The sequence below is a fragment of the Trichoplusia ni genome, chromosome 2 (assembly GCF_003590095.1).
Source record: "Trichoplusia ni isolate ovarian cell line Hi5 chromosome 2, tn1, whole genome shotgun sequence".
NCBI lineage: Eukaryota > Metazoa > Arthropoda > Insecta > Lepidoptera > Noctuidae > Trichoplusia > Trichoplusia ni.
The window spans coordinates 6,773,113-6,799,280 of record NC_039479.1 but is presented as its reverse complement, the minus strand read 5'-3'; the positions used below and the strand labels follow the sequence as shown (position 1 = coordinate 6,799,280).

Below are 26,168 nucleotides of genomic sequence, written 5' to 3'. Positions count from 1 at the left end.
TTAAAGTGTAGCAAAAAGAAAAAACAGTAACGATGTATTTAAAATAAAGTTTTCGCAAAGTCTATTGAAATAGCCAGCGAAGCCCGCTTATAATCAACGTACTTAAAAATATATTTAAAACGTATGAACTTCGTTAACATTTCAGAAGCTCTTGCTTGGTGTATTATTATTTAATTATAGCACTTTAGTACTTAACAGAGGACGGTTCATTGACTATTCTTTAGTAAAACATTTTATACATAGTCCCCGAAACCTGTTACTATGTTAGTACGAATAAATTAAAGAGATTCTTCACGATGTTGCCTTGACATGACTAACTCAAAGCGTGTTTATCTTCTCAGATTGATTGTACAAATTATGCAAACAAATTTATATCTTAACACCATGTAAACAACGCTTAATGTTGCGTTTAATGAGCTATTCACCTTGAGTCCTTGTATTTTAAAGTAATTTGGAATAATTCAGGCACGCGTGCCGTCCATGATTAAATTCAAAGCATTAGGCGTCGTATCGAGTCTCATTATTGTAATTAAACATTTCTAATGGCTCGTCTCTAAGGTAAAGCTAAGGTTAAGGGCAAGTCCATTTTGTTGAGTAATTAGACGCGCTAAAAGGTCTTCGTAGTGATTTGTTGGCAATGGAAAGAACAATACAAGTACGAGGCTGAGATTAGGCCTTTGTCTGTCGCGCGATGGACTTAATGCTAATCCTTGGGTCAAAGCCTTTTCATTTGTTCCCGACCTTTGAGTTTCTTCTTTTATTTTAACGCCATTTTAATTACGAAAGCCTTTTATTTGGACGCCTTTTTTTTGTGAAATTAATTGGGGTTCCTGTAAAAAGGTTGAATTACCATTTAGTTTTGAATATATTTGACAGAAGCATGGTTTTATAACACTAACTCAAATAGTTAACTATAAATACACTACGCCTAGTTAAAAAAGGTTGCGAACATTATCATACAGAACAGTTTCTTTTCATTTCCTTTCTTTCGCTGACAATACTGTATAGGAACATAAATCTTGTATGCACAATACAGCTTGCGGAATAAAGTGATCGAATTGAATTTATGAAATCGAACTTTATATTCAAAAAGAATCAATAACAATATATACTCGTACAGAACCATAGTTCGGTAAATAACAAGGCTCACTCAGTTTAAGTATTTCAGACTTCTTTGTGACAACTATAAAGGGGTAGAGAATAGGATGGATGGTGATACAAGCCGTTATCGAGCATGTTTCCAGTGTGTCCTTATGGTCAAGGGTACAAACAAATCAATGAGAGAGCCGAGAACTTGGCATTGACGCGGAATGTGATTGGATTGAAATGTAATGAGCCGTCGAACAATGTACCTTCGACAACAGAGGTCGCACACAAACAGGTTTCAAAACAACTGTACACAATCAAATTAAATGAGTTGGTGAGTTTCTGTTATGTGGAAAAATTGGTTTGACAGGTAGTACAGTTAGAAAATGCTAAGCACCATTTTCTACGTGTCATTTAGAAATACTGGAACTTTATATTTCAGTCTAACTGTTACCCGCGGGCCTGCCCGCTACAAATCGAAAACGAGAACAAAAATCAGGATAAAAACCTATCCTATAAACTATCTGTGTACCAAGTTTTATCCAAATCCGTTCAGTGGTTTTTGCGTGAAAGAGGAACAAACATCCATACGTACAAACGTTCGCGTTTATAATATTTCTAGTGGGATTCTTTTAACCAGCTTGTGTTGTTGTCTGTACTTTGGACACACACTTGTGGCCAACAAAGCTTCTATTTTAGTTTACTGTTTATTGCTCGCTTATCGAGTTATGGTACGGGGGAATTGTTTTGGCTTTTGTTTTATTTAGCTGATCGTTTCTTTGGTTTGTTGTTGTTCGTCTTTTGTTTTTGTGTTGTGTGAGTTAAATGGTATTTCGAGGCCTTCATTGTAGATATTTTTAGTATAGAATTGATTGTTAGTGGTTTCTATGTTTGTATGTACAACATCCTTAGGGATTTAAAAATACTTTTCGTAATGGTTATAATAGTTTTAAAAAAACTATAGTTATAAAAATATTGTATGTCTATATAAAACTATATATAACTATAGTTTTAGTTTTTAAAGAGTCACTTGTTTGAAGTGATATATTAGATATTTTTGTCTTTAGAATTTTCAGCCATTTTTTTATTCTATGGTTGTAACCCTACACGTTGGTCTTGTATCTTACCAAAAGTCTGCGCTTGAGTATTCAAGGGTTAAAGTATCATATTTCTGTTAATTAGTGCAAAATAAACAATTAATATTCAACTAGCTTTCCGAAGTTGAAGACAAAAGGCAAACAAGTCTGTACGTTAATTTTGATTTAATTTCAAATAATGCTTTTGTTGTCTGTTTTATAACAATAGAATTAATTACCTCTTGGTTATGTTTATTTGCATCAATGGAACATACTTGTGTTTCAGAATAAATACGTATAATTTGGCTTCAAAAATGTTTGTTGTCGTTATAACAACAAATACTAAACTGAATAATCAGTCGGGGTTAAGCAATGGTTGTTACGATCATTAATTTGATTATTTTTTAGGCGTTATTAATCTATTTGATTTCCTTTTCTAGTACAGAACCGCCGTTTCGCGAGTTCGAGTTGTGTTTAACCGGTTATTTGATGCTTTTTCATTTGTCGTGAAATATCTGTTATTCGGTATCATCAAAATTTAGTCGATATTGGCGCAGCAGTTATTTTCATTCGTTAGTTACACGCATGTCTGCAGCTAGTTAACCACTTATTCTACTTCGCCAGCCATATTAGCAGATACTTCAACAACATCTCAAGATATTTTCTTCACTACTCGTGCGATACTAATAGAATAAGCCGTTAACATGAGCATAAAAAAACCGATAGATTTCAGTGTTTTTATTTAAGTATGTATGAGGGTCTTTGTTTTTTTTGTTTGTTTTGTACTGTATATATTTTTTTAAAGAGTAACTTATGGAGTTTCTTGCCGTTTCTTCTTCATAAGAGTGACACTTTGGAACCGCGCAACTAGAGCCATTACCTTAACGTTTTGAAAGTGCCTGGAAAACGGCCTACTTGAAATAAAAACTTTTGATTTTGATTTCTGCATTTCAAAATATCTTTTCAAAGCCTTTGGAATTGATGCAATACCTCTCACGGCACAAGGAGTAAATTTCTTAGTGAAGGAAACGTTGTTAAAAAAATAAATTCCGGGTGCGACTATATGAGATGATACATGATACATTTTGAACAGAATAACAAACCGACCGCTGAAATGCTTCACCTTATCACCAGCATCCAAAGTCACTAGAGTCAGTAGGTACATGCAGTATAATTTTACACTGACTGACAATATGTATAATCATTAGCACAAGCTACCTCAAGTATGCATGTATAATGTTATATAATCAATTACTAATTCTGCTGGAAGCCGGGTAACTTCGGATTGGCTTCAATAGATTAATCTCTTGTTTCCCATTACATTATGTTAATTGCCTCACTACACGTGAAGTTAACGTCAGTAATGTATTGTTGTGGCTGTGTGAGCGAGATGCCAGTACTTGCAGTGTAGAGCGCTCCCTTCCTCTATGACAACATTCCTGCTTTGAAAGCTAGTTATAGTAATGTGCACAGATTTAATACAATAATACGCTTTATTTTGGCTTTGATAGCATCTGTTTTTGATAATGCTATTTAGTTTTCTAAACTTAGCAGTTAATTATGCCACATCATTTTGTTCTATTCCCACTAAACCTTTTTAGTGGTTTGGCTGTGGGTCGGTCGCGTACTTAGTTATTAGTTTTTATATCTACATTTGGTTTTATAGTTTTGTTTATACACGGAGATTTTTTAGTCGCCTTACAAAAGCAGCCCTAGGCGCGATTTTTTTTTATCATCAACTAAAATAATAAGTACGAAGAAAAATTAAACAAGAGAAATCTGAAATATACTCTTAAAAATGAAAAAACGCCGCCGCCCGCGTCCCTCACCATTGTTACAAGGCTCGGACCGGCTCGCAACAGACCTGTGTTTCTAAAAAACTACGAATTGCATCATAATATTGAATAAAAATTGCATTTTAAATTTATTCAAATCTCAAAAATACCTATTTTTTTATCATGAACGTGCTCTAGTCATTGGATACATGAACTTGTAAGACGACTAAAAAATCACGGTGTATTGTAGTTTAGTTTAGTAACATATTCCACAATCATGCGTGATCGGCTTATTCTAGATTTTAAGACTATCTCTAAATTTTCAACGATTTTAATTTTATCTATTTTTATTTTTGGTGGTTAGACTAAACTAACAGGACACTAAGTATATAATGTATCGTGTGTCGTAAGTTCGTAACACATAATTACAACATATTCAAAAATCCATTCATAAACATAAACACACATCAAAGTGCGTAATTTTGTTACCATCAAACTTAAAAACGCCCTAAAATTAACCAAAATTATTTGTATAATTATCTACACACAAATTATGTTATCAGTATGTCTGCTACTATCATATAGGTGTATTCATCTCACAAATATGTATTCAAACACACGATTGCGTGGAATCCGGGCGCCGTACATTTCTTTGAACCCTTTGAAACCGTATGAAAGGGAAAACGTGTAATTTTAGCCCTGATATGAATTACTATGAAACACTATGAATAGATGCATTAATATAAAGCTAATCTTGTTCTTTATGACCGATAATTTTTATTATTATAGTTGTTGGTTTGTGATTTGAATAGTTTTTTTCATGTATGTAAAAATAGGTGAAGCCTTGTCAGGATAGTTTGAATCATTTGGATTCTGGACATCCCGAACGAAACGTTTGTCATACTTTTAAAAGATAGAAGAAGCATATTAAAACACAACAGCGTCAAATAAAAGTAGTCATCTGTATTTGTATTATTTATAAAGTCATCATCGGCCTAGCCATTTCCCAACTATGTTGGGGTCGGCCACCAGTCCAACCGGTTTCAGCTAAGTACCAGTGTTTTACAAGGAGCGACTGCCTATCTAACCTCCTCAATCCAGTTACCTGGGCAACACGATACCCCTTGGTTAGACTGGATGTCAGACTTTTCAGCTTCTGACTATCTGCAACGACTGTCGAAGATGTAGGAATAACAGCCGGGACCCACAATTTAACGTGCATTCCGAAACACGGAGGAACTCGTTATGACACAGATGGTCACCCATCCACGGACCAACCGCGTCAAGCATAGCTTAACCTGTGATCGAATCACTTATGCGGTTATAGCTTAGCCACGAGCTCCTCAACAATTTATTATGTATAAAGTGTTGAGTATTATAAAGCGCGCGATTTATTTCAAAAGCATACTTCAACAGCGGTTTCTAATTGAAATAGCAATACTGTTACTCATAATTATTTTAATTTAAAATAAACGTTGTTTGATGTTTTTAAGTATTTATTTTAAATGTTCATTATTTAATTTTCAACTGAAATTCTATTTTAGATGAGAAAGTGGACAGGTGAAATCACAAACTAAAAATAAAAAATATTTTAACAACTTTTTTTAAATCTCTTAAAACATGTGTATTTGAAATGAAAACGTTTATTCTATAATTTTAGTCAATGGTCGAAGCTTTGAAAGGTTCTTTGTGTAATATATTAAATAGTTTTGGGTTTAAAATATTCCATACCTTTTTTAACAATTTCTCTTACATTAACAGTTCATAGAAGCAATGAACTTTACCTTTATACACTATACTATAATACTCACTATACTATAGAAAAGTTTTTAATATTAAATGTTGAATAGTGTTGTGACGTAGATTAGTATAGTGAAGTATACTTATTTGAATTTAAAGTGTTCTCTATTACTCTGCTTATAAATATAGTGAGGCGTAATTGACCTTATAGTGGTTTTCTTTTAGCAAACCTTGGACAAAAATAATATTTATACGTTATGTATTGAGGGTATGCAATGTAATATGTCATATTTCTACTCTAAACCGTTTTACCAGCACCTGAAGGAACCACTTTCCTTTTTTTTGCAATCCCATAAAACTTTTCAATAATCTGATAAATTCCAGCCTAGTACGAGAAGGACTCTCGGATGATATAAATAGAACAAATAAAAACTAATTAAAAATATAAGAAATGTTCACCCATCAATTTTTTGTATCGTTCTTACGGCTGCTTAACCTTTTCTTTCTTTTGTTGTTCTGGAAGCAACAGGTAACATCTGCTATAACTTGACAAAATGATCAGATACAGATATCGAGGTTCCTGAGATACAGACGAACAGACAGTAAAGCCTTGTTAATAGGGTTTCATTGTTTCGCTACAGAGCCGTGAAAACTAATTAGTTAATTACAAGTGCCTGCAATTTCACCTACCCCTGTTAATATTTTAATTATCTCTAAACTCTCAAGAGATATCTTTATATCGCGATAAAACTTTCTGAATTTCGTGCAAAATTACAAGTTAATTTAAGATGTATGTTAATTAAATTTCACCTCCGACTTTTAATGAAATCCGGCTTGGATTTATGGGATTTAAGAATGACTTCCTTGGCACACCATGTTTTTATTAAAAAAAAAACTGCCGCACAGGTAATATTGTGGAGTGGTGTTGCTATTTTTGTAGAAGGTGTATCTCTCTCAAACATTTTAGCGTGATAAATATCTAGTTTCTTAGCTTGACTCTTGGACGAGTATATTTGTATGGAGAATGGAAGTGTGTTGTAGTAATATTAGAGTAATACACATACATATATGATTTGTGTTGTGTTATTCAATGCTTTTTTGTGAATGTAATTTGATTACGTGTGTAATCCTCTATTGTTAACATGTCGTATTCTTTTGAATGTGTTAAATAAAACAATGTTTGGTTGTTAGTAGTTCACCTTAGGTCCTAAGATTCCCAAGCAGGAAGATTGTTAGCGTGATGTGCACGATCATTAGTCTGTATCTGGCTGTTATTTATCTATGATATGCATGTATTTATAGTCCTCATTATACAACCTCTGGCAAGTTGGAGACTTGATGGCGTTGTATGTAAAATAATCACACACGTATCACGTATCTGCCAAGAACATCGTATCTTTGCCATACGCAGAAAATCATTCAACGAAATGGACTTTATTATTGACACATCTCCCAATCCCAACATTCGAAAACCTGTCGGAAATCAAACAAAAAAAACATCTAGCAGATCAACTCGAACTCGATATGTGTACACCTGACAAACTGATCTTGGTATCCGCAACGAAATCAATCAGAAAATAAAATAGGGAGCATAGGCTTGTGTGCCTTGCCAGTTGATTGCTGTCCAAGCAAACACTTGTGCCACGTCCTCACGGCGTACAGGGAGGCTTACAGGGTGTCATGTGATCATCTATTTGCGTCACCGGTACTCCGCAAATAATAGGTATTGCTTCTGCCGTCTACTTGAGTATTATTATTAGATGATTGTTAATTTTATTTTATTTTATTTTTATTTTATTTGGGAAACAAACAGATGTAATATAGTTAATAAAATACATACAAAATTGTTAATGGAGGATATAACTTTTGGTAAGTTTTAGCTGTATATGTAAGTAATTTTGAAATGAAATAATTTCATCCTGAGATTAGAGCGTACAAACAAACCCTTTACTTTTATAATATTTAGTGTACATTCTTTGTTTATTGCGTTGTCAAATGCTTTCTTTGGACCTTTAGTCGTTTAGAGTGGAATGGACATACATAGGCACAGTGAGAAAAAAAATCGAAATGTAAAACATATCTCATGAACGTACTTAATAAACAAAAAGTAATCTCTCCGTTCTTTAGACGAATTAAAATTGATAAGACTTCGAAGTGAAGTCATGGACTTCAATATTAATAAGTAGAAAATGAGCTGCCATGCTGTTTAATCAATCTTTGATACATATTTAAACCTAATTCACAGAGAATTGAGATGTTTTATTTGCTAATTTATTATGGATATCTCTTTTCAAATTTATAGCGTAATGATTTTATTATAATCCAATTTACCCGTTAAGTATCTTTCGATTGTCTTCACTAAGTACTTAGTATTTATTCTACTGCTACGAACTCTATTCTTTTCAAAATGTTCGGGTAATTAATTATTAAAATGCAATGGTTTACTCACACATATTTAACGTGATTGCCCGACTTCTTTCGGACCGTAGTGCGACGGCGCGGGGTCGCGAGTCGAAATCAAAATTTTTGGTTTATTTTTATGTAGAGTTTTGCAGTAAAAGATCCTCTAATAATAAAAAGCGTAAGTTCAAGTGCCTTTAACAAAAGCCTAGTGAAGTGTTTCTTGGTAATGGACCATCCTATTATTCTTTAAGTATGATCCTAACAAGTACCTACGCAAGAACATGATGTTGAAATAAGGATCTCTAAAATATTAGCTATACAAATTCTAACGTCATCATTAAAACTGTATTTACAGCAGGACTTTAAAAACCGCGAAAGCGAAAGCCTTTTTCAGCACTTGATATTTATACACAGAAGTATATTTTTTTATTAACAAACAGTTGCTTTTCCCTGTTAAAAAAATACTATTAGCCGATCTAAAGTAAGGTCAACATCGGGCTAATTCCTATTTTGTTGGTTACACTTGGAAATCCTCAGCTTCTTGCGAGACAAATGGATGGTGTCAGACTCGGACTGACTAATGCTGAATTATCACTCTGGCGCGCCGGCCAAATGCATTGCAATTCATTTTGCACCGGTCGCGCGGCCTCGTTGTCCAAGATGGACCGACAGACAGCTACCTTTCGCAATTTAGAAGCCAATGTCTAAAGTACGCCGGCCATTTTGCCTCCACAGGGCTAATGCCTACCAGATTGTTTGAAAGGGTTGCCGCAGCCCCAGTACGCAAAAGGCAAAGGAAGGAATAGGGTGGATTTCATTCAGTAACAATCTGAGAATTTCTTCCATTCAACCCTAAGAGAGAGGGAAGTCATTTGATCATTTCGCATCCGGTCGAAAAAACGTATTTTTTTCGGTACAAACTGCTTATAATCTTGTTTTTTTTAACACAACCCGGGTGTTTTTATACCCTAAACTGTTTTGCAAACAGGATGTTAAATAAAACAATCAACTCGGTGTCTAAAAGTACATTGTATAGGAGTAATGTGTACAAATCATGTTAGTGCGCTAATCTTGAAGAAAGCAATAACTTGATGCCAATTGGGTATTTGAAATCGAATTAGTCCGTCGAATAATTTTTAATTCGTCGCGTAAACATAAAATGAAGAAATAAAGTTAGGTTGAAGTGTTGTGTGACGACATTTATCAGAACATTTTCTTCCTCCGTTTTTCATTGATTAAAAAACAAATAAAAAAGACATCATTTTTTTAATCAATCTGCGGGTTGAATTCAATTTTTTCAAATCCCCAAATCCATAAAAGGCTTATACATACATACTACTGCTATGTCAAGTGACCAAATGCTTTTCAAGATATTGTTTATATTTAACGTTCCAATTTGATCGAGGCAATTACTGGCATGACGATGCATGTTACATAAATCAAAGCCTGAAAGATCGACAGACAATGAGGCGAAAACAACAATGGCGGCTTACACTGTAGGCCTTTGATAACCGAGCTTATTAAATGTCCCGCTAGACATAGACTAGTTAGGCGGTATTAGTAGTGTAGAGTCTAGGTAATCTTTATACTGTCTTTTCATATGGAAATAGGCAAGCGATGAAGAAGATATATAGTTCAATAATACGGAATAGGAGTTTCTCTCCAGGATTATAATGGTGTCCCGCGGTCGGTGTATGAAGGATTTCAACGCATTGCTATACACCGATGCAAAAATGCGTAGCGATGACGAAGCACAGCGGTTCAGGTTTAGTCAGTAAGACACTACCTATTTCCTCCCCCGAGGGAGTGGGTGTCCATGAGGACTCCCCCGCCCCCGCCAATAAAAAAAAGGATTATAATGGTGTATTTAAGTTTTTATTTTTATTTTAAAGTGTTAATTTCTCTTCTCCCTATATTTTTGGAATCCAGAGTCGCGAGTCCGACTGGCACTTAACCGGTTTTTGAAACATAATCGTGTATTAACTAACATTAAAAAAGCAAGACGCTTTCACATTGAAATCTTAGGTACCCCTAGGATTTACGAGTTTGTGCCGACTGGTTAGTTTTTTACTCAATACAAGTAAACTGAAATTAATATTTTCTCCTCAATTCTACTGTTTTTGTCAAAGTTTCTGTATTTACAGTACAATTTCTACTGCTTGCAAAAACACGATTTTTCTTCATGAAACTTTGATTTAAGATTCACAATATTACAGTGAGCTGTGTGAACTCGGCGCTAATCGTTTTTCTCAGTCAATATTTATTGCTATTAATATCGCTGCGAGGCTAAAGAAACAATGATGGATGAATTTTCATTATGATTACAATGTATTTTTAGCAGTTCAATGAACCGTTCGAACCTCGCTCAATATTTAGAAGCATTCGAAAAATGTGAATGGAAATTGCTTTATTGTGTAAAAGGTATTTCATTATTTATTTTGACATCGAAATAAGTCTAATAAAGCATATGTTATTGTGTCATTTTGATGTAATTTGTGTATGTGTTCTAGTTGTTATTTAAGGCTGCGCAGGGCACGGATCTTTTTCTTATTGTGTCGTCTCCTTCCGAAGTTTGGCAATGGGCATTGAAGACTTACGAAATATAGATACAGTATCAAGCCCGCTAGCTTCTCGAAATTGTCAATGTCAGATCAGTGGCATCCTATGTATGTAAAATCTAACAAAGATTTTTGTACAATTATACACAAGAGTCTCGAGGCAAGCAAAGGCGAGTGCCATGTGCTCGTGCAAAGTGTCTTAATAACCTAAGAATTTATGATAATGATGATCATTAATTATGTTTACGATCGCCAATTAATTATTAAGTTCTTTTGATTGCTATAGGACTTTTTACGTCCGTTTCATTGGTTTCATCATACAGTACTTTTACTATAAGCATCCTACCATTGCAGAAGTGACACGGCGCTCTACATTTTGTAGAGGCATCTCTGTTTGGTACTGGCAACAGTTGAGCTCAGTCAGACGTTTTATTGTTACAGCCACCTTCGGAAGGCGAGCTAGCAGCTCCAGCCAGTGTTGTCAGCCGCATGCATCGACTCAGAAACTTACGTAAGGGGACACAGGTGAGTAAAGTAAGATATACATATTTTGTGAACACATATTATGTCCTAAGTGTATCCAAATATATTTATGTCCTTTTGAATACACTTTGTCGTGCGGTCTCTCACTTCCGCAGGTCTAAGAGTTGTACCTGTGGAAGTGTGGACGTCGAGGCAGTTCTAGGATGGAGTATATAAATGATTACTGAATAATATTAAATTGTTTAACATTAAACCTCCATCTTTACTTCAATTTCTGGTGTTACAATGTTGGATACCATACTCCTTTAAACGCCTGACTGGACTGAGTTTAATGAACTTTTATAATGACTAGCAGACCCAGCAAACGTTGTATTGCCGAATAATTTTTTTTCTAGTTGCATGTATTTTTAATGCCACATTTAAAAAAAAAACAAACAATTTCGTCCAAAAAATAAAATATATTTTTTTAGTGAGAGCACCTCTTAATCCTTAGGGGTATGAAAAATAGATGTTGTTCTATTCTCAGACCTACCCAATATGTATACAAAATTTCATAGAAATCGGTAAAGCCGTTTCAGAGGAGTACGGTAACTAACATTGTGACACGGGAATTTTATATATTAGAAGAATTTACCAATATTCAGTAGGTCTGAGAATCGGCTACTCTCCATTTTCCTTATTATGTAATGATTTCTCTTCATCATATATTCCGTAAAAACGTTTTCCTTGTCAGCTAGTATAACAATATTTTTGCAATTTTAGCCTCAAACATTATTTAACGACAAAGGCAAGTACCCGACGTTGACGCGCATGTCGTACTGCCAGTGCCGGCTGCCGCGCGTCTTCACCAGCGTGTTCGAGCGGTTCGGCTGGGCGCACGTCGCGCTGCTGCTCGACAAGTCCGACTTGTTCTCTTTGACTGTTGGTTAGTTTGTGTCAAACGAGAAGTTTGCGTACCTTATGCTGTCATGATGTGAAGAGTTGTAAAGAACAATTTGTTTTCGTCGTTCTGATTTACTGATTAAGGTTTTTAATTAAGATGTCTAACACAGTTTATTTTGTTTAACGGTAGTAGCATAACAGTTTTTTTTTTTCTATTTAAGGATTCTTGTTTTAATCATTTCATGTAAATTTTAGATTTTAATACTCGTTTTGTACGACTAATGCTGTAACCATTAACTTAAAATCAAATGGATAAACCTGCTTCTCAGGTCTATATCTACGTATTCATTTTTGTTAATAGGTAAGAGTCTGGAGTGGGGTCTTCGAAAGAAAGGCGTCCTGAAGGCGGTGAGGGAGCTGGACGGCAACGAGAGAGAATCTTGCGAGGCGTTACTTAAAGATGTTAGCATGTATGCTAGAGGTAAGATATACAGATATGTTAAGTAACCGTAAACGAAAAGTAAGAAAGATATTAACAATATTTATTTATTTATTGATAAGGCAAACCAACGACATATTTACAATTACGATTTGTAACATTATTTCCATAATTTATGTTCAATGTAAATACGTCACTTACAGGTATGCACACCATTTACAGTATATTACTTACAAACATGCTACAAGTGACAAAATTAAGCTAGCTTCGTACAGTTACATAGAAATAATATAAAAAATAAGTAATTATAACACAATTAAGATTATCATTATTAACTTAAAATTAGTAAAGATTAAGCAAAATTAAAATAACTAAAAATAAAATTGCTCCATATAAATTTAAAAGTAGAGTAAGGCAGCCGATCACAGAGTAACATTTAAATTCGAGATTTTAGCTTTAAATTGCGACATTGGGAGGAAAAATATGTCGATATCGCTGTTGTCTGAGGAAGCCCTGTTATACAGGGACATCATTCTGTTTAGTGGTGCGTGTTGACCTAGATTTGTTCGACTAAATTTTGGTGCAAATGTTCTAGTGGTACGGGCGCGGCGGTGCACATGTCGAGGAACGTCGACATTAACTCTCTGGAGGATGTCAGGGGTGGACGATATACAATTTACAATTTTATAAAGAAATGAGAGGTCATGCAATGCTCTTCGTTTTTTTAGCGATTCTAATTCAAAGAAACTGAGCCGTTGTATGTAGTCAGCTCTATAAGGACATTCCTGGTCTTTAAACCTCAGTAATCTTGTGAACTTTTTTTGGACGCGCTCTATCCTGTCTATGTGCACAGCGTATGTGGGGTTCCAGACGGGAGAAGCATATTCCACGACACTGCGCACAAACGCATTGTAGAGTATTTTTAATGACGACGTGATCCTAAACTCTTTGCCGATTCTTTTGATAAACCCAACCATCTTCATTGCCTTTTTTATAACATTGTTGATATGCGTTGTAAACGAGAGGTCGCTGCTGAGCGTAACACCTAAGTCCCGTATATCATTGACCTGTTGCAGAGGCGTTCCGTTGAGAGAGTAGACTGACGTTATTTTATGTTTTTTCCGCGTAAATGTTATATGAAAGCATTTACTGGCATTCAAAAGCATCCCATTTACCATACACCAATTCTGCAGCGAGTTAAGGTCTGATTGTAGTAGGGTAGTGTCTTCCCGGGAGTTTATTCTTCGATAGATTTTTAGATCATCGGCAAACAACGAACATTGGATGTGCTTAATACAGTGCACTATGTCATCGATGAATATGACGAAAAGAATTGGCCCTGTATGAGATCCCTGTGGTACACCGGAAGTAGCTGTGTAGTCGGCAGACTGATACCCATTCACCACAACTCTTTGTGTACGTTCACATAAGTACGACCTAAACCATCTTAACAGGGGCCCGTGTATACCAAAGTCCTGTAATTTCATTAGCAAAGTTTCGTGATCAACCTTGTCGAAAGCACTGCTGAAGTCGGTGTAAATGGCATCGATCTGTAGTCCAGAGTCTATGCTCATTGCGACCCCGTCCACATAAGATACCAAATTGGTGACGGTGGATTTGTTACTGCAGAAGCCATGTTGTTGGAAAGCGAGTTGAGATTTTACATGTGAGGTTAATATAGGACAAATCATTGATTCAAACACTTTTGAGAAAATTGATAATATTGAAATAGGGCGATAGTTTTTAGCATCAGCACAGTCACCCTTTTTATATATTGGGACCACGTATGCTTTTTTCCATTCGGTTGGAAATGTACATGTTTCGAGAGACTTGTTGAAAATTAGGGTAAGTGGGAGAGCTAAGTTTTCATATGAAGAAACGTCAAAAGACAATGTCAATGACCTTCTTCTATCAGACGTGGTTTTTTTATAATATTCGTTGTTAGTAAAAATTAGCGATCAAGGATACCTACATCATCAGCATCATCATCAGCATATTATCGTTCACTGCTGGACATAGGCCTCCCCAATTGCACGGTTTGCCGTCGAGATCTATTTTCGGCTGCCGTAGTCGTAGATATACAGCAGTAGGCTGTATATCTACGACTAATGAGAATTATAAAGCTCAAACTCATTATTAAAATTAATTGCTCCCGATTTTTGTGATGTTGTAATGTCTTTTGACATTTTAAATTCCAGAGTATTATTAAAATCATCCCATTAATGATTGTACCGTGACATAAGTAGGAACGATACCTACTCGAAATTATTCAATTATAAGGTTTGTTGCGTAAAATAAGTAGAGCTTGCTTACAGACCCGCTCCGATACTCTTTTATTGGAAACTGCAAACCACTGAGTTTACAGTTTGTAATTGGAAAACTGACAGTTATAAGCCTTTGTTTTTTCTTCGACCCTTCCGTTCTATTTCTTTTTAAATAATATTCCAGTATATTTTTTTTCGAGATAAGTTAATTAAAGAGCGATCAGGGATTTTCTTTCAAACAACAATTTATATATTTTTGATAGTAACTATCGTGAGACTGATTCATTATTAAATGATGTAACGGTTTACTCACTCGTATTTATCGGGGTAGGCCGACTAGTTTCGGACCCAACCGGAGCCCTTAATCATGAGCAGACGCGGTGGGATCACGACTCGCGATCCCGCCGCGTGAGTAAACCGTTACATCGTTTAATAATTTGCATAATAGTAATTTACTAAAAAGTGCTATTACAAATGCCGAGTTTGACACGAACGCGTGTTAGCGAGCATTACAAAGGTTATTGTATTTCCATACGTTAACAAATTAACTTTATCGTTCACACTTAGCCGACAAAAGACTACACGTAGACACGTTGGTTGTTTCAAAACCACATAACATACATACTTAGTAGATTCTATATATATGTAGTTCCACGTTTACACCGAGACATTTAGTGCGCCTGCTCATCGTACTGAGAACTTTACGTTACTTTACTTTACTTTACTTTAACTTTATAACTATGGTTTCGCTGTCCTTCTGTCTGTCACCATCCTGAATCTCATGAACCGTGAGAGTTGTGATTTTGACATATGATGTATTTCTGTTCCTGCTTTAACAACATAAAATAAAAGCAGTAGATGGATGTGCTCGGTGGTAAATAAATTTGTAGATACTTAACCGATATCTGACGCTCTCGTGGACGGTACTTTATATTAAAGAACAGAGAGAATTTTAAACTAATAAAGTCAAAAGAATATTTTAGCACTTAATCTTAGTGAAGGCATCGTGTATCAAAGAAGGTATTTAAACTAATTGCTTTTTTTATTATTAAACTTCAAAAGATTAGGTTTCGCCGTTAATTATAATTAAGTAGTTGTTTAGTTAGCTGGCTTGCTGTTTAACTTTTCACTTCGGTAATTGAGAAAACGGGTTTATATAAGATAGGATAAGAGGATTTTGGTGTTTTATATATTATAAAACACCACGCTGGAGACTAAACTTAAAGTTTGATTTTGGGAAGCCTACTTTGTTATTGAGATTTATCATTTTTTTATACAAAAGATGTATGTATTATTTCTCGGTCACTGGTGACCCTCGTGTTATTAAAAAATAACCAAACTCACTGTGCTCGAGGTATCGCGGGCGCGAACACCACATAGGACAAGCACTTGTGTGATCCACGAATCTTACTTTGACCATGTAACTTAAGTGTTTTGAAAACCCCGCGACATGACGGTTTAAATTCCTGAGTGCGCTAATCGTAAACGAATAATGGTCATCGTAATTTCCACATACGAAAATGTCTTTAAGTAAATAGTAAAGACGTATAAGACATCACTCAATCACACACTTATCTCACTCACTCCAAGCATTCTGACAGGATGACCTTCATTCATCAGCAAATACAAAACAAATCAATATACATTATTTATATGTAAGTACTTATATGTTTCTGTTGTTCTTGTATGTTTGTTTATATGTTTGTATGGTGCAGTGGTGATCCTGAGCGTGCGCGGGTCGCTGGTGCGCGAGTTCCTGCTGGCGGCGCACGCGCTGGGCATGACGCGCGGCGACTGGGCCTTCCTCGATGTCGAGATATTTCAGGTGATACACGAGATATATAAGAATGTGACTTTTTCTATAATACTTTCCGCTCTAAATTATGATTGTCTGAGGTGTCTGAGGACTAGGGCGGGGAGGTAGACAAAAGACATTCTGATATGCGATTAGCTGATGTAATTTGCTCTGTTATTGTTTTATTTCTCATATCACTAGTAGTGCAGTCACCTGACAAGCTCCAAAAAATGTTACAGCCAATTTACAAAATCAGCTTTTGTCTTCAGAAGCACGAATTTCAGGAGCTAATCTCATGAATAAAATAAATTAATTTGTTAAAACGACATAGAGTTTTAATTTTTTTTATCTAACTCTGTAGATATTGGAGAAATCTAATTTTACATTTTCTGGCATCATCACGTTCGATCGAGTTTTCCAATTAATTTTACCTTTTTAGTTTGTAGTAACTGAGCGAGTTCAGATTGGAAATTGTTCGAACATGCGCGTAGTTCGCAGTTGCCTACCACATCGTTACGTAGTTGCAAATCAATAAACAAAACAAAACAGTTAATAGTTTACAACTACCGAACAGAAAATAAGTTTGAAAGCTAAAAAAATAAAGCGACCGTGTGGCGTAAGCGTATCATGATGCCGTTAATCAAATACTTTGGATAAAATAACAAAACACTTTTATTTAAATTAAGAAAATAATTACTTTATATATAAAACCTTTTAAAGTTACAACATTATCAGGGTGGAACGCGAAGAATTTGAGCAAAAGGATGGTAGGTACTGGCCGCGTATAATTTTCAAATGTTTGAAAATAGAAATTGTGTTGAAAAAACCACGCGACGTTGTTTTCTGTTTCAATTATAAATCTTTATTCAATTTTAATAATTTTAGTGATACACAATCACTTAAATTATAATATTATTATGAAGTATAAAGGTCACGCTACTACAGACAGGTATCAGTAGCTCAGTTTAAAAAAATGAAATATGTGAATCGATGGTTGAATTTGCGACTTTATTTCCAAATAATAAAGTTCATATTCGTCATTTCTTTTTACCAATGACGAGCGATTTATACTACGTCTGCTTCTGAGAAGTTACGTTCAACAATGTTAGCTTTAGATTAGAGCGAGGTTTCGAATAAGCTTACCTACTGGACACATCACAATTATATGTAAATTAATTATGGTTGGGATAAGGAGGTTGTTTAGCAATGAGGTTAATCCTCGTCGGCTACAGTTGAACTTTCTTGGAATCTGATCAATGATATCGAATTATAATTCTGGGATGCTTAAACAATATTTTCTCTTTTTTTAAATATAAAAATACAAAAACATAAATTAGACATGTATGTACCAATTTTAGGTTTAGGTTTAAAGAATTTATTTTCAATAAGCCTCAATAAATTATAATGGATCATTAAAAACATTAAATTTACTTAAATCTGAACTGGTACGATTTCAACGTCCTAAAAATTCCAAATTGTGACATCATGAGCAGCGCCTTCACGACTTTTATGCCGTCTACGAATATTCAGGCGCCACTGGCATGCTCCGTTGCTTAGTTTCGGAAGTCAGTGAGGTTAGCAGTACCCCGGATTTGTAATAACCTCATTAATGTCATAAACATTATCTAATTGACAAAATTTCCTTTCATATACAACCCTAACTGAACCATGCTATGCCAACCTGACACATTTCTAAAAAGTTTACAAACCCAATTATGGGGAGTTTTCCCTTAAAATTTTAGGTTGATTCCTTTAAAAGTCGTTAGTTAATTAGTCCGTAAAATGCTCGCGTTATTCATCATTAAAAAAACACTTTAAAAGATTTATTAATTCATTCTTCGAGCAGAGGATTAAATTTGTTGCAAAACTTAAAAAAAAACAGTTTTAAATAAACCTATTGTAATGATTAAAATGTCAATTTTGATACTCTCAACCTACTACTAAACTTATAATATATGTCATTAGCAATTTTGAATGAGAAACTGTATGTAGAGTTCCCTGATAAAGATAAATATAAAGGAAACTCTGACTTTATATAACTCTACATACAGTTGCTACAAGCTACAAGACATTCTATTAAAAACAAAATTCATCTGTATACTCAAATATGATTAACGACTCCATACCCTTTCTACGGACTGTAGTCCGTATCTAATCCAGTACATTTATTCGAGGGCGCATCCCTTCAATCACGTTTCGTTTATCAGGCATTCTGCACGCGGGCCTCTTGACCTTCACTATGAAGGTAAGCCTGGTCTGTTTTATAGCCTCTACCTAAGCTAGACCTAGCTACTGTGTTAGCGAGTAGGATCAGGTTACAATTAAGTTGAGAAGCACCCGCTGTAGGCAGTCGCGCGGATTTGTGCGAAACTTTTTCGTGTATGTTCTTTGAATATAGATCCTATTCGTCTATTGTTTTGAAGGTACCATTCCTCTATAATTTAGATGGATACTCTACTATTTTATAATGATTTTTCTGTCACTAGTATTTTTTTAGTATCTCAGTTTCCCCCATAACATTGTTAACTTCAAAAACTACATAAACAAATAAGAATTACAAAGCAAAAAATCAAATTACCAAAATTGTATTGCTGGTTATTGTAATTAAATTTGACATTTTCTGTGCAACTAATGTTAGGAATATTTATAACTACAATTTGTACGACTTACATTCACGATAAACAGTAAGTCTTTAGAATAGTAGACAATACTATAAAGGAGTTTTATTGCAGCCATAAACATTATTATCTCTGTGCGTGTCAACAGAAGCTTTCTCTTAGAAGGGAAAGAAATGTCTTTCGCTATCCTTTAGTTATCAGCCAATCGGTCCTAATACGACTTGTAATTGTTACACTATAAGGAAATAAAAGCGTGTTTTTGTATAGAGTAATGATTAACCAGAGACTTTCAGTGAGTCCTGACTGACTGATAGGTTAGCGATTTGAGATTCCAATTATGAGTAAAGTTTCTAGTTTTGTTTGGTACTTTGGTTTGGTTTTTCGAAACAAGAAATAGTGCATCTGTTATGTACAGCAGAGATTCATCTAATAACAAAGATAACAATTTGAGCATTGGAACATCTCGGCCTATACTTGGCGTAAAACTATAACAATGTATTCCTAAGAATGCCTACCATTTCGCTTGTTAAGTCAAGAATGAAGAATAAAAAAAAATGGCACAAGATCGCACAGCAATTTAGGTATAGTGCGAGAACCGAGAGACTACCGTGAGAACATCTTCGCACTTGGTGAAGCTCTTTCCATCTCAATAGTTCTTCTAAAAATAATTAAAAAGGACCTTGTTACCACTTGCCGTTATAATTGATACCGCTGCGTGAACTGTGACGTCACGCTCTGCTGTGGAGGTCAGAACTAATTTATATATTAATCTTCGCGTAGGAGATGGTCACTGTTATACCTACCGCTGTAGTTTTGTGTAATTTATTTTTTGTTTCAAAAATAGATGACTGCAGATTAACTTGTGAAGTTTTGATTAAAACGTTATCGTTATTACGTGATAAACTAACAACATCATCCTCCTAGCCTTTTCCCAACTATGTATATTGGAGTTCGATTCAAGTCTAACCGGATTCAGCTAAGTATCAGTGTTTTACAACGGACGACTGCCTATCTGATGTCCTCGACAACAACTCGGCAACACGATTGCCCTTAGTTAGAGTGGTTGTCAGATTTTCTGACTACCCGTAACGACTGTCAAAGATCTATGAAAACAGCCGGGATGCACAATTTAATAAGCTGTCATCGATCCACTTACGCAGTTACAGCTTAGCCACGAGGTAAAATAACATAACTAAGAAGAACGTCATGATTAACTAATTATTAATTTATTACTTAATTGAAAGAAACTGTTTCGTTACATTCTTTTTTGTGCATGGTAAAAAGCCAAAAAGGATACAAAGATATTTACACCTTTTTTGTTAATTCTATTCACCTCATGCTCTTATACAGGGTGGGTACTGGGGCGAGACAGGCTGGGCGGCGGACGACGAGCGCGACACCGCCGCACGCGCAGCCTACGAGGCGCTGCTCCGTGTCTCCCTCAAGCTGCCCACTGGAGACAGGTTCGATGAGTTCGCAGACGCTGTGCGAGCGAGAGCGAAACAGCACTACAATTACTCTTTCTCGGATGGTGAAGAGGTAAGTGGAATAAAATCATTACAATTTAAGGTTTTTTTTGTGGCCCACTTTTGTTATTAATTTGCCAGGCAAACATAAATTGGTCAAATTAAGTAAAGTGAATGAGACCTACGCTTGACATCACGATTGTGTATTAATTTAACGATATCGTTACGTCACAATCCCGTTTTCCTGAACTTTAAAGCAGTTTATCGTTGTCAATTATATTTCTTCAGAAAATGGAGAAATACTGTTTTTGATTTTAATTATCTAACAGAGGAATTCAATTTAGTTTTATACCCAGTCGTCATCCCTATTAGTATTAGATGGACAAAAATAACATTTGAATGGGCTCCTGAGGAAGGAAATAGCAAACGCCTCGAGGAGATAGAATAACATTAATATGTTCTTATGATAGGTGCCAATTGACTCAAGACAATAAGTCTTGGGTTAAATAGCTACCTACTTACATCCTTCCATGTAACTGAGTCCATCCATCTAACCGATCTCAGGAAATTTGCCAAGCTTCACTATGTGCATTCTCGTTAGTAAATCATTGTTAAAGGTTTTTTGCGGGTTTTGTCAATAATTACTTTATATTTACGTACAACTTAGTTATAATACAGTAAAATTGCCTAAAATGTAGTTTGACGTGAACACGTTTGTTTGCTGTCAGGTGTTATGACGTCTAAAACGCTCCCGCTTTGTCATAGTGATAAATTATTCAGTACACAGATTCTCGGTGACGGGATCACGGGGACACTGAATTTAGCCCTTAATATTTTCGTTCCCTTTTCTTCTCTTAAGCAAATATTATATTTCCAAATTTACTTGAATAGTCCAGTACATCGCAATAATATGATATTACACAAAACAAATACCAAACGTTTTATTCAAATGTTTTATAATTTAAGTAAGAGTCTTATGTAAATTAAATGTAAAATCTATCGAAACGTTACTTAATTCAAACCATTCCCATATTATAGCGCCGGAAACAACACCCTTCGACCCTTTTAATATTAATTTTTCTCACGCAACAGTCTGTGGGAAGGTTGTTTCAATAAAATCCCGCAGCTTCGGTCTAATCAGCGCATGTTTATGTATCAATACTTTTCTCGATACCAAACGTATTTTGTTTCTGCTGATATTACAACAACAAAGGTAAAATCGACGGCAAAATTATGGAAACGAAATTATGTTCACGAAACAACATTTTAATTTGACTATACGGTTTTTGCAAAACGAAAACAAAGATAAATCGCCGAAAAATTCTGAAAGCTGTAGAATATCATCGTTTTAAAATGTTACGTGCCATGTCAGTGTACCAATATACTGTTGTTACTGACTGTACAGCGCTAAGCCCGTGTGAATTGGAAACATTCAGGCGATTACATGAAACACTCGTCAATCGATGAACCGAATTACATTTTGATTTACGAAAGTGTATTGATTACTTCTTTGAAGTACTCACGCGTGTGCCCTTTACCTTGTTCCTAAAAGGGTGTGCGTTTAAAATTTTATTTATTGGGTGTCGGATAGAGCTGGTGACCTTGATCGACAGTCTTCCAAGGATACGAGGATTTATTGGCAGTTGCGCTCGGATTATCCGATCCAATTTGAAGATCCAACAAGGTAAAAAGGTCTAGAATAAAATAGACTTTACGAATCCCTCTCTTTTACAAAGTAACAGAAGACGTACGTTTTCGTATTTCAAATTCAAAGGTGGTAAACCTTCTTTATTTAAAATCTGGTCCTGCATTAATTATTGTTTGTTGTCAGGTCAACTTCTTCATCGGAGCATTTTATGATGGTGTGTACCTGTTGGGAATGGCCCTGAATGAGACTCTGACGGAAGGCGGCGATATCAGGGATGGCAGGAACATCACCAAGAGGATGTGGGGACGAGACTTCCATGGTGAGTATATTATGAATGCTGTTATTTAGTCCAGGGTGGTTAAAAAAACACAATTGAGATAGGTTGAGTAATAATTTCATGTTGTGATGTTTTTTAGGCTTTATACTTTTCTGTCACTGATAATACATATGCTATATAAATAAATGAAAATTTACAAACTTTAATGGGTCAGTATAAGGAAGTCTGTTTCCAATAACGTATTACAGAATTTGATCATATGCAGATGCATCGAAAATAATATACTTTATGGACTTTGGCCGACTCTATTATCTGGTTGTTAGTGTATGAATTATTTTACAATTTCATGTTACTTTGTTTGGGGAGATTCCTGAAAATGACACTCTTGAAAACTCACCTTGAAACCTAATAATGAGCTTACCATTTGACGTGTTTGTTTAGGTAGTTTTATTTGAGTACGTTGCTTACAAAAGAACTTATCTCTTTTTAAAATGTTCATGAGGTACTCTAGCAGGTATGTTTATGAATCTGGATTATATTTATAACTCTAAACATACAAAAGAAACTTAATTTATGTTTTTCTTATCAGTATGTTTCAACAAAAACTATCTTTATTGCCAGATTGTACCTCCCGACCTAATTGTCTCCATTATAAACGATTTCGGACCTCGTAAATAGTTTATAGGCTATGATAGTAAACAGTAACGACGGAGATATAAAACGCGGCTTCTATCGGATCTCGGAAGTGCATATGTTTGGCTACCATTGTTAATGACGAGTGATTACAACAGCAAGATTAAAAAAAAAACAAGTTGGGTAGGCCAAGAGGATAGCACGTACGACTTTGCCCATTTATTATTTAGACTAACGTACTTTAAATCGTGAAAGAGATGTTTAGGAAAAGTAGAGAAATGAGTTATTTGTGGGATCTTGAGCTTAAATATGAGCTTAAAATGAGTAATATAAATTTTCGTATTAGAAGCCGATGTTGTAAGTGCCATATAAAAAAGACATTCTCTTTTCTTTCGTCTTAACGTAATCCGATTTAAATAAAGCGTTTATTTTAATTTATAAAGTAAACCTCTTCTATATTTCCAAGAGAATAAACTGAGGTTATTTCTCAGTATTTCAATCTAGATAATATAAAAGATTAAGAGCTATTCTTTACACCTGTCTTATTAGCGGCTGCGTAAGCCGATACAAAAGTTAACAGAAAACCTTTTAAGATTAACGAACGCTGCGGAATAAGAGGCTTTTAGTTTTAGCATTAATGAGCAAGTTTTTCTCATCTTTTTTGAAGTTATCTACATAGTTTTTCTTTGATAAACTGCAGACGAACTAATTGTAGTTTGATCATCGTATGAATTGATATACTATTTTTATAAACAGAAGAAGGTTTTATGAGAATGCTTCTCGCAAAAGTGGCCCATCGTTAGCCATAGACCTGGATTATAGGAAGGAGAGTGCAAGGCTTTTGCTCTGCACTGGGTCAGCTCATTTTTTTGTATAATAAACATTGAAATCTGCTCACTATATACTTCGTTAATACTGCGTTAACACACGTTTGTTGTATACTAGTCTATTTCTACACCGTGATGTTTTAGTCGTCTTACAAAAGCAGCCCAGTTCATGTATCCAATGACACGTTCATGATAAAAAAATAGATATTTATGAGATTTGAATAAATTTAAAATGCAATTGTTATTCAATATTATGATGCAATTCGTAGTTTTTTAGAAACACAGTTCTGTTGCGAGCGCTGTCCGAGCCTTTTAACAATGGTGAGTGGCGCGGGTGGCGGCGTTTTTATCATTTTTAAGAGTATACATATACCTGGTCCGAAAAAGATACGACGACATGATAGTGACGGGAACTTAATAAGCTTAATCTTCTTTGAAGGTCCTGGTGATGAAAAATAGATTATTTTCCCAGGTATAACTGGCCACGTCCGCATTGACGCCGTTGGCGACCGCGACGCTGATTACGCCATCTTGGACCTGGATCCAGTTACCGGGAAATTTGAAGTAAGTGTGAAGCAGAATGAGACGAGGACTAGTAAGTCGGGCTCATTACAAACATGTAGTTTGTAATAAGTTACGTACCTCCTTGCTCCTACTTTTACAGATCCTAAGAAGTTTGTTACAAATTATTGTTATTAATATTTTTTTTAAATGGCCGTACATTTGATAAGGTTTTTTGTTTAAACACAATCTTAACTGTTATGTAGCCTTGTCTTGACTATTGACAAATACATTTGAACTTACCGCTCGTCCTAAGCCTATATAAAAAGAAAAGTCAACTCCCATAAAGAAAACTCAGTGTTTTCCGTAATAAATGCTTTTGATTACTTATCTACGTCCCTTAGTACTTCATCAAAATGCCAATAGCAAAGAAGTATTCATATTTCAAACAATAGTTCTCGAACAGCAGACAAATCATTTACGCGTCAGACTAAACTCGGATTATTTGAAAACAATAATCAAGAAACAAACAAAGGAACGCCGAAGATTAGAGGATAAAAATAGAAACAAATTCGAATGAAGCTCAAACAATTTCACGGTACGCGGTACCTTTGATACCGGGTATCAAATACCGCCGCGGTACTAGTAGTCAGGATTCCAGGGATAACACTAAATTTAGACGGTGTTCTGTAATCTAATATTGTATCTTAGTGCAGTAGTTTGTATGCAAAAGTGTTGATTATCATGATTACGAAAAACTTTAAGTAGAAAATATAAGTTCAGAATTCTTGTAAGTCTTGTTCAAATTTTTTGTGCGGCTTTTTCTTTGATTATTTACATCTACGATTTCATATACTGCGCAAGGTCCGTATACAAAACACACGTTACATACTCCAACTGGTAACAATGTTTTCCTTTTGAAAATTCAAAGTTTCAAAGTTCAACTCGATAAAAAAGATATTCTCACTATTTTAAAAGTTTTCTATTCAGGACTGCGCTAATAAGATGTAACATTTAAAGCTGAAATATTGTAGCGAAATAAAATTTAATAAAATACTTACGAAATCCAAAGGGCAAGGAATAACCTTCCTTTTCTTATGATCTATTAAAAACTCATTACAAATGTTAAATTAACATTCAAAGGTTAATAAACAATAACTGACGAAGGAATGGACAAACCTTAATTAATTTCCAACAAAATTCCTTACAGATTGTCATTTAAGTTGTGTAGGCGACAATCCCAAAAATGTTCCGATCAAAAAGGTTGATACATGAATAAAAAATTAACATTTAAGCCCGCAGAATGCCCATGTGTGGTCACTACGCGACACTGGCAGTAATTGTTGCGCAAGTCAGCAGATTGCCAAAACCTTAAAAAAAAAAAACAATTAAGTTGCTAAGGTGTGGGTAGTATGAATTCACTGCCTAAGTTTTTATTGGTAACTAGCTGTTGCCCGCGACTTCGTCCGCGTGGTTAGAAGATATAAGTAAGGAATTTTTGAACGGAATCCCTCGAAGATTTCCACTTTACCATTGTATCTTCGCTCCTATTAGTCGCAGCATGATATTATATAGCCTATAGCCTTCCTATGGTATATTCAACATAAAACCAATTTTTTCAGTTCAACCAGTAGTTAATGGAAATAGATTAGCGTGTTCAAACAAAAAAACTCTTTAGCTTTATATATTAGTATAGA

General features: G+C 35.0%; 1 protein-coding gene across 1 annotated transcript in view; it reads left to right on the top strand.

Moving 5' to 3' along the window:
- The window catches only part of LOC113505438 (atrial natriuretic peptide receptor 1), a 51,832-nt gene that overhangs the window by 6,888 nt on the left and 18,776 nt on the right, over window positions 1-26,168 (top strand). Inside the window, exons 3-9 of the mRNA XM_026888116.1 lie at window positions 11,080-11,163; window positions 11,884-12,046; window positions 12,365-12,484; window positions 16,422-16,531; window positions 20,470-20,658; window positions 22,417-22,552; window positions 24,443-24,534. Coding sequence (XP_026743917.1) covers window positions 11,080-11,163; window positions 11,884-12,046; window positions 12,365-12,484; window positions 16,422-16,531; window positions 20,470-20,658; window positions 22,417-22,552; window positions 24,443-24,534 — 894 coding nt within the window. The remainder of the gene's footprint in view (window positions 1-11,079; window positions 11,164-11,883; window positions 12,047-12,364; window positions 12,485-16,421; window positions 16,532-20,469; window positions 20,659-22,416; window positions 22,553-24,442; window positions 24,535-26,168) is intronic.